At 38.4% G+C, this 9,839-nt stretch overlaps 1 protein-coding gene across 1 annotated transcript; it reads left to right on the top strand.

The window, feature by feature from the left end:
- The first annotated feature begins 5,827 nt into the window (after positions 1-5,827).
- Positions 5,828-9,395, top strand: LOC102203659 (ATP-sensitive inward rectifier potassium channel 1-like). The gene is made up of 2 exons (XM_005720654.1): positions 5,828-5,919; positions 7,539-9,395. Exon 2 carries the CDS (start codon positions 7,577-7,579, stop codon positions 8,696-8,698), a length of 1,122 nt encoding a protein of 373 aa, XP_005720711.1. The 5' UTR covers positions 5,828-5,919; positions 7,539-7,576; the 3' UTR covers positions 8,699-9,395.
- The last annotated feature ends 444 nt before the right edge of the window (positions 9,396-9,839 follow it).

Here is a 9,839-nt window from a genome sequence, read left to right as displayed (position 1 = left end):
AAGTGCTTGAAGGAAACCTGTGTATATTGTACACCCATTTGTATGATGCTTAAGGGGTGTGCAGTATAATAGGCTCTTTGTTGTTCCTGTAATAAATAATCCATTAGAAGCATGAAATGGTTATCCTGCTAAGGTGAACTGCAGGATAAAGAAGCATAATACAAATGTTGTTAAGTGTCATGTATGCTTCCAGTCTGATTTAATATCCATCAGTGCAGAAATTTCCATATGAAAGAAACGCGTGGTATCTCCTCTTTTCAATGCAGTTATTCTTGATTTCCTTCCTACAAAATGAAAAATATATGAGGATAGCAAGCACTGGGTAAGCTGCGGTTTAAATCTTTACAAATAGTAGAGATTGCAAAAGGGAAATGTACGATGTAGAAATGTCGGCAATGCCCATTTCTCTGCAATGTAATGATAGTATCATAGGTCAGCAGATTGTGGTCCACAGATAACGGTGTGTGTTATTCCACAGGAAGTGAGGAAATGGAAAAGAACTGGTGGAAGTGCCATTTTTCTTAATCCCCCTCACTGCATCCTTGGCACCGCCACACCCGCCTCCATCCTCACATTCCCACCAAGTCCCCCTTCGGCGCCGTCCCTCTTACACTTCTCTCACCTCCTCCTAGGCTTCATTAGCTCTGATTGATCCTCTTGTCAGAGCTTATGGCACAACGATGAAGTGCATTGTTACCATCAACCCAGAACACAGTGGGAATGAAAAATCAGAGGCCAGCCGGGAAAAAAATATAGTAGGAGGGCATAATACAGAGCACTGAATAGTTTCCCACGTGTGGGACTAATAAAGGTTATCTTATCTTAGCAGGATTTCTGAAGTTTGAAGCTGCTATGATTTTTACTGCTATAGTCTCATACACTGTATGGCCAAATGGAAATTACACCTCCAGGAGCTGCTCGGCCATGGAAACCCATGATATGAAGCTCCCATAGTACAGGTTTCATGCTAATGTTAATGCCAGAGGAGGTTTCAGCTGTTTCAGCAACTTTCAGCGATGTGTCTAACCACTCTGCAACCCCACATGACTGAGTTTCTGCGGTTCGTAAACAGTTCCATTCTGCAATAATACTGCTTACAGTTGATGCTGGTATTCTATTATAGTACCCGGCTTGAATTCAGTGAGCTCTTTAGAACAATCCACACAATGTCACAAATGTCTGAAAAGACAAAGTGAATGGCAGGGCAATGGGACTGGGGACACCTGAATTCAAAGACTAACATGACCTTATACTTCCATCTATGTTATATATCTATACTTGAAACAAGTGTTTTTTGTTTGTTTGTTTTTTTAATTTTGCACTACAAAACCTAGGGGCAAAGCTGTAGGTTGGAATTTCATATTATGACAAACCAGTCACTGCATGGAGAAGAAAGATATGCTTGGTATCAGTAATGTGTAAATTATCAAACAATTTGTCCTACTTACTCAACATTGTCTAGTTCTCTAGCTCACATCATTTTATAAAGAAATATTTAGGTGCAGTAACTGTCAGTGAATTGTTTTTAGTTATATACAATTTTTAAAGGCAAGCAAACTTTTGGTATTAAATCATTTAGTATTAAATTGTAAATAATATAAATGTGAAGCTTAAGTCAGCCCACTGCTCTTGTTTTATGTGTGAACAAAGCTTGGACTGCTTCCTAAAGGCGCATTGATCCTATTATTTTTATTGGCAACATAATAGCAGTCAGTGCCTTTTTAGAATTACAACCACAATTCCAAAAAGAGTTGGGGTGCAGTGGAAAATGAAAATTAAAACAAAGTGTAATGATCTGAAAACCTTACATATTTTATCCTTAACGGAACATAGACAACATATCAAATGCTTGAACTAAGAAAATGAACCATTTTAGGGAAAAAAATGGGTCATGTTGTATTGAATTGTAGTGTTGCTCTCATTTCAAGGCCATCTTGATGGGCATATGCTATGCTATAACATATATGTGCCTTTCTGCACTGTTGCAGCCTTTCCTGATGTTCAATCTGCCAATTCCATGCAAGCTAATTCTCCTTTCTACCACCAGAGATGCAGGCTTTTGAAGTGAGTGCTGGTCCCACTCCTCTTTATTCTGGAGGACACAATGTCCATGTTTTCCAGAAAAGAATTTCAAATTTCAACCTGTTCAACCACAGAGCAGTTTTCCACTAATTCCATTTTAAATTAGTTTTGGCCCAGAGAGGGTGATGGCATTCATATGTTCACATATGGCTTCTTCTTTACATGACAGAACTGTACCCTGAATTTCGTGGATGGTACCCTGAACTATGTTCACAGACACTGATTTCTGGAACTGTTCCTGAGCCCATGCAGTGATTTCCATGCCTGAATTTAATGCTGTGTCGTCCGAGGACCCGAAGATCACGGGCATCCACTGTTGATTTTCAGCCTTGTTGCTTGCCCACAGTTTTCTCCAGATTCTGTGTACTATGAGATTTTCACTGTATTTGCAGTTTTAAATTAAAGAACATGACTCTAATTTTTTTTTTGTGGCTTTGTACATCTTTGCCCATCTTTCCTTTTGACAAACTCTGTCTCTCTAAGATTTTTTATACCCAGTTAACCTAATTATTTGTCAAATGTTGCCCCACTTGTTTCTTTTTACAGCCTTTTTGTCTCCCCCGTTCCATTTTTTTTTAGATGTGTTGTTGCCATTAAACTCAAATTAAGCTAGTATTTTCCATAAAAGTCACAGTTTTAACATGTCATGTGCTTCTATGTTCTGCTGAAAAAAAACAAGAAATATGGGTTTATGGGATTTGTAAATCCCTGCAGTCTGTTATTTATATTTTACATTTTACATTTTAAAATTGGAGTTGTGCTGTAATATTTCACTATAGAAGCAAACTGCTGTAATTGTATCACAATGTATCAACACCGTTAGAACATCTTTAAATGTAGTCTTTTGCATCCATGACTGTTCAAATCATAAATCCTGTTTTGTTGTTTTACACTTTTAACTGGGTGAAGAGAAAGTGAATGATCCTTTTATAGACACCACTGCACTGCCCTGACACAGTGACACTATGTGGTGATAATGGGTATAGCAGGCAATAATTCCTATATTGCTCTTCTGTAAGAAGTTTAGCATTTGCAAACAGAAAGATCCTTAGAACCAGACTACTATGGCCTCTGAACTGGAATATTAGAATCTAAGTTTTGGGGAAATATTTGTTGTCATAAAAGCTTTTCATATTTAGTCTCCGATTGAAGAGGCTAAATAGATTGCATTTTAGTATCTGTTTCTGTCTGCGCTACATGCATGGACTGACATAACAAAACTATTTAAAGAGTTTTTGTTGGCTTCCTTCCTTCCACAATCTTCCATTATCTTATGCAACACTTGTTTGTTAGTGTATTCTCACGCTAAAGAGAAATCTTATACATTTCTTGGGATCTCTCTTGATTTCTTGATATGTCACATTGACAGACTGAAACACCACAAACAGCATTTTTCATTATGATGAAAATAAAACCAAATGGGGTTTTGTTAGGAGTGTTTATAGTTTATATTTAGAGTTTTCAGTTGAATTCAGAGCAAGTATGGTTATTACTGGAAGAGTCCTAGCTCAAGACCTGAAGAACAGGACACCGAGTACTGCAGTGGTGTAAACTTTTGCTGTTTTGAACATTTAGAATTTGTAGTATAGAGCAAGTAAATCATTCAGGCAAGTGAACAACTAGTAAGGATGAACTGAACATTGTCTCTTCAAAAACAATATTCGGTTCTTGTTCTCAGTAGGCCTCACTAATCCTATTGCTAAGAAATGTGTACGAAATCGAAGCTCGTGTCTTAGGTATGGCATTATTTGATCTGTTCACAGGGATCGGATAGCATACGCAGTTTTGCCCTCGACTTCCTTTTCTCATATGTTCTTGCCTTACTGTTTCCCTCCCACAATTCAAAGGACTTCAGCTTGCATTAGTAGATGAAAACAATTAACTCAGTGAAGAGGAAATAAAATACAAAACCCCTTTTTTTATAAGCTTAAATCACTTCTCTCATTCAAAGTTGTTTTTTTTCTCACCTCACCACTCTGCAATCGCACAAAGGCTTGCGAGGAATAAAAACAAATAAAGGTCAACACTTTTTGACAATGATGGCCTTGGACTGACACATAACATAACTTTAGGGGGAAACCAGCTGAAATAGTTAGATGGACTTTAACTTTTTTATAGGAGGCTTTGTAACTTCATCTTTATTAAATAATAAAGAAATAAAGTCAGATCTCCATCCACACTACTGCGCAAAACTCTTTTCTTTATATGTTTAAATACAGTATAAATGTTTTGCTGTACTGAGCAGCATGGTGTTTCTGTGGTACCACTGTTGCCTCTCAGTACAAACATCCTGGATTCAAATCCAGTCTGCAAAGCTTGTCTCCAGATACTCCAGATTCCTACCTACAGTCTAAAGACATGCGTGGGGTTCATTATCATAAATTTATAGCCAATCCTAACTCCACACTGTCGGTGTGAAAGTGAATGGTTGTCTGGCTCTATGTGCTGACTCTGCAACAAACAGATCAAATCAAAGACACAAACTGAATGACTTCAAACCTTTTGTTCCAAAAGTGATCCAGAAACAAGCACTGGTCAGCTAAATGTTTTAGTTAAGCTGGACAGGAACTGGCATTGTTTTCTTTTACTGTGAGACAAATAGCCACAAAGCTGACCAGTAACTAGAGCACTGTGATAATTTTTTGCTATTCAAAAGAAAGAAGAAGAAAATAACAAAATCAGCCGACATGGCAAAGTTTGAGTTTGTCACTTGAGACTGCAGCAGAGACTAAATTTGTGTATGAACTTTTGGCTCAAATGTAAAGCATAATATCTTTAAGCATTTTAATGCATGCTGGTACAGTGATGTAGCATGTACCCCAAAATTAGTTGTAAAAGTAGAAAAAAGACCCTGCAGTACTTGCAGAATGAGGGCAAATCATCCCTTTGCAATTAGAATGATGAAATCATTTGATTCCTGACTGACCGCTGACCTTGCAGCATTTGCACCACACCTAATGGTGCAGTGCAATGCACGTGTTGCACTTATTGCTGTATTCCACCACAATGGAACGGTTTACCACAACAGTAAAGAGGGGAAAGTGTTTTTTGCTTAGAGAATGATAACTCAGAATTGTGAACAGTGTGAGTGCAGATGTTTTATTGACAGTGCTAGCACTACGCATGCAGTGTGCATTTCATATTTTTGTAGCGGTCATTTTTGGTAAAGTGCATGAGTTAATTGTGAAATATACACGCCACCTGTTAAATGGACAACATACCTGTTAAAAAACTTCAGACACAGAAAATGGTCTCACTGTCCAAAAAAAAAAAAGACAAGAAAAGTTTTCCTCCCAAACTGTCAATAATATTATGTGTGTATAGAGTTTACAGTAAATAATGCAACACAGTCTGTTTCGTCATCAGCATCCAGAACACGAAACGTGTGGTGTCAACACCACACAATATCGAAATGTGAGGGCAACTGCACGAAAGCTGCAAAAAAGAACCAACAAACTGTGAATTCAGAGGAACTCTGACACCACAATAGGCACAAAGTGTGATGCACAGAGGTCAGGGTGGCTCTAGGTGCCTAGCATGTATGAAATAAACCGTATTTCTTCTAACTTGGGAAGCATGTGCATGGGTGTGTGTCTTAGGATGCTTGGTCATGTGTATGTTTTGAGTCAGAAGTGGGGATGGGGGTGGGGACACTTGATGTGTCTGTGGGCGTAAACATCACCTGGGTGATTCCAGCACATTGAGACAGGACGATATAAAGCCACTCAGGTACAGATCAGCAAGCACAAGAGAGGGACACGCCTAAACTGTCCCAATCAGCTGGAAGCAAGAAAGACAGAGACGAAACTGACTTTTCGACGTGAACTTTTCACTTCGGTGAGTTTGGCTTCAGGCCTTTTCTTTTAAAGTATGAATTTTCACATGTACATTTTTACTTCAAGGAAGTTTAACAAGGTTACTTCACTCGTGACCTGTTTTTGGTTTGTTTCTACCACAGCAATGTACATATTAGATAAAAAACATACATAACATACCAGTCGTGATTTTTTTATGGGTAGCTTTAAGAAAGTGTTTTTGCTACAGCATTTCAGTCACAGCAACAATTGCTCAATCAAAAAAAAATCCATGAACTAAATTTTTACTACAGAAAAAATAAAATACAGAAATGCACATGTACTGCTTTACAAACATGAATTACATTTAAACTTTGAATATACTAAACTTCTAATATACTATGCTTTAAATGTTAAACTTCAAGCAGTTTTAATGTACATTTAAAGCTATGAGGACGCATATCAAGAGTTCTCTTCTATGTCACGTTTTCAATTGTGATTCTACCTGTTTTCTTGTACTTATCATATCTGCAATTAAAAAGCCTATATAATTTGAAATTACTTCAGCACATATCTTGTTACAGCATGACAACATGGTGACCTAATGATTAGGTGTAAAATGACTACATTTGCTTCTAAAAGCATTAAAGCTTGCCAACAAGCAACAGCGTGTAATTATCAGATTTCTTTTGGCAAAATGTCACGATTTGAGCTTTGAGGACTGCAAACAAAAAAATAAACTTGCTGTACTGACTTTTTTGTTCTACTTCACACTTGCTAACAAGCACAGCATGATCCAAATGGCTGTTTGCATGGCTTGGCAAGAACAGAGGCCATACTTATTTGGAAACCTCTGTACAGCCAACACTGCCAGCTACCATCCATCAAGCATCAGACTTATGAGAGAACTAAAAGCTTGAATAAAGTCAAAGATTGTTATGCCTGTGAGCTGTTCCCCTTCTGGCTGGGTTTGCTCAAATTATTTTAATGCCACGTTAAGTTATGCTACATTGAAACTCAGCAAACAAAGATGATCCTTGTGTTTAGACACTTGCGTAGGACCAAAGTTCCCGAATTATTTGGTTTATTTGGAACACTTACATGTTATGCTTCAGTGGAAACTTTTGTTTCTCATTAATGTCAGGACGCCACTGCAGCGCTGCATTTAGGATTACAGGCATTCAGTGATGATTAAATTTACTGTGGGACAGGGAAGCTTGGAACATTTGAGGCTGTGCATAGGGAGTTTACAGTGAGACTCAGCTAATCATGGGGCAAGGAGTAAAATCTTTCAACAGGGTATCAAAAAGTAGAAAATGCCCTGAAATAAAATATAAAATCTGCCTCTTAAAGTTCAAGAATGATTGTTTTATTCATTTACAATTATGTTATTTCATTATTTTTTATGTTTCAAATTGAATATAGAACTCAAATTGTGTGGTAAAAATATCTTTTTGTCAATATTATGGAAACTAAGTGATTATTAGTCAGTTTTATATTCTTCTTCATTATAACGAGTGCAGAGCATATTTCTTTTTCTCAATATTTTTTTGTCATTATCGTAGCATCTTTGGTCTAGAGACTGTTTTAATGATTTGCTATTACGTATTTACATGTTGTGCATATCCACGTTACATCATTTCCTATTTTATTGTATTTTAGGCTGCTGGCTCGTGAAACAAAACAAAACAAAAAACAAAATGTGTGGATCCATAGGCACAAGAATCAGGAAGTATCTGGATGAAAGAAGAAATCACAGGACCAGGCTAGTGACCAAAGATGGCCGCTGCAACATTGAATATGGAAACGTCAAGTACAGCAAACACTTTGCCTTCCTGGCAGATTTCTGGACCACCTTGGTGGAGGCCCGGTGGCGGTTCGTTTTCTTCAATTTCACTGCAACTCACACCCTCACCTGGTTCATTTTCGGTCTGCTGTGGTACTGGATTGTGCGTAATAATGGAGATCTGACCTGGCAAAACCCCTCACCAGATCACACTCCGTGTGTTTGGGGTGTTGCAGGACTCACCACAGCATATCTCTACTCCCTTGAAACACAGACCACTATTGGGTACGGTGTACGAGCACTCACACCTCACTGCCCGGGTGCTGTTGCTCTTGTCACTATCCAGTCAGTCCTCGGAGCAATTATTAATTGCTTCATGTGTGGTCTTATAATGGCCAAGATCTCTTTACCTAAAAAGAGAGCTAAAACCATCTCATTTAGTCCAATGGCTGTGATTAGCCCCAGAAATGACTATCTTTGCCTTTCAATCAGAGTGGCCAACCTACGTAAGAGTCTGATGATCGGCAGCCAGATCTACGGTAAGCTCCTGAGAACGACAACCACACAAGATGGAGAGACGATAATCATGGATCAGGTGAACATTGATTTTATGGTGGATGCTGGGAAGGACAACCTCTTCTTTATTTGTCCTCTCACTCTCCATCACATAATCGACAAAAGCAGCCCCTTCTTCGAGGTTGCAGTTGACACACTCCACAATCAAGACTTTGAGCTGGTCGTCTTCCTGGACGGCACAGCGGAGTCCACAAGTGCTTCTTGTCAAGTGCGGACCTCCTATATTCCTCGGGAAATTATGTGGGGCTACAGCTTCTTGCCCATCATCTCAAGGAGCAGGGATAACAAATACAGAGTCGATTTCTCCAACTTCTCCAAAGTGGTGCCAGTAGCCACTGCACACTGCGCCTATTGTTTCCACAATATCAAGGGTCATCATCACCACTCCAGAGAAGGACAAGACAATCCCGGCTTTGAGGTGATAGAAATCACTGAGTCCCAAGATGCCACCAAAATGTAAGAAGTGGAAAGCAACACAAATAGAAATGGCAGCACATTGTGTAGCATTTAGATATGAAGTAAAGAAATCTGCTTACTTGCACTTCTTTTGTGTGTGTGTGTGTGTTTTTTAAGCCACCATCAATTCCATAGCATTATTGTGAACTATTTAGATATAAAACCACACCTGCCACTGTTTGCTGACCATAAGATGTTTTCAAAAAGGGAGGCCTGGTTATACAACACGCTTCAATGCAGGAACAAAGTATGCTCCTGCTTTAAATGAAGAAACGCTCTTCTGTTTTACCACTTGCCTCACCTCAGGTTCATAGAGCATGGACATGAAGAAAAACAAACCAATGTGTAAAACTGTATTTAAGCCTCACAATGCAGTTGAAGAAGCAATGTTGTTGCCTTTGGTGAGAAAACACCAAAGTTTAAGTTTTCTTTAAGTACTGCCATAATGTGTAGAAGAATTGACACATGAACTTGAAACACTGGAATATTCTTAACTATTCAGATTCTGAGGTACAGGCAAATGGTTGGGTACTGGCGCAAGTCTTTTCAACACTAGTTTATATAGTTTCGTGTCTGTTCTGTTTGTTTGTTTGTTTGTATTTTTTAAATGAAGTGAACAAAGTTCACAGAAAACAAGCGTGCAGCACTGAGTACAGTATGCATTTGTGTTTGTAAAGTCTTTTTGTATTCTCTCTCAGGGAGAAAATGTTGATATCAATAAAAAAGATTTTCAACCAATACAGTGTTTGTGCCATATTACTGTTTCTACTGTCCATCTGAAGGAATCAAAGCTCCTTACAAGGACTTGTGATCACAAAAGGTCAAAGCACATACTGTGACTGGTGCCAACCTCTACTGTGGCTGTTTTAGCTGTACACAGTGTAAAGTTGTGACATCAAACAGGAAGGAAAAGACAAACTAGCGTAAGAATTCACGAGATGACAGCTGGGAGCTTACAAAACCATTATTTAGATTTCAGGGTCAGAACATGAAACCAAAATTCACTATTTGGAGAAACAGCACCACATACAGTTCATTATTAAGGTAGACCCCAGAGCAGCTCTCTGTTCCCAGGCATATGCTCTCATGTAAAAGTCTGAACATGATGTTGCAAATCAATGAGTGAAATTACTAGAAAAAAATAA

Source organism: Pundamilia nyererei, unplaced genomic scaffold, assembly GCF_000239375.1.
Source record: "Pundamilia nyererei isolate P.nyererei 1_Seehausen unplaced genomic scaffold, PunNye1.0 scaffold00003, whole genome shotgun sequence".
Classification (NCBI taxonomy): domain Eukaryota; kingdom Metazoa; phylum Chordata; class Actinopteri; order Cichliformes; family Cichlidae; genus Pundamilia; species Pundamilia nyererei.
Note: the sequence above shows the minus strand (reverse complement) of the source record. Positions and strands in the feature narration are given on the sequence as shown.

Bases quoted from the DNA above. Each gene is read 5' to 3' on its own strand.
- LOC102203659 (XM_005720654.1), top strand. From the start codon at position 7,577: ATGTGTGGATCCATAGGCACAAGAATCAGGAAGTATCTGGATGAAAGA.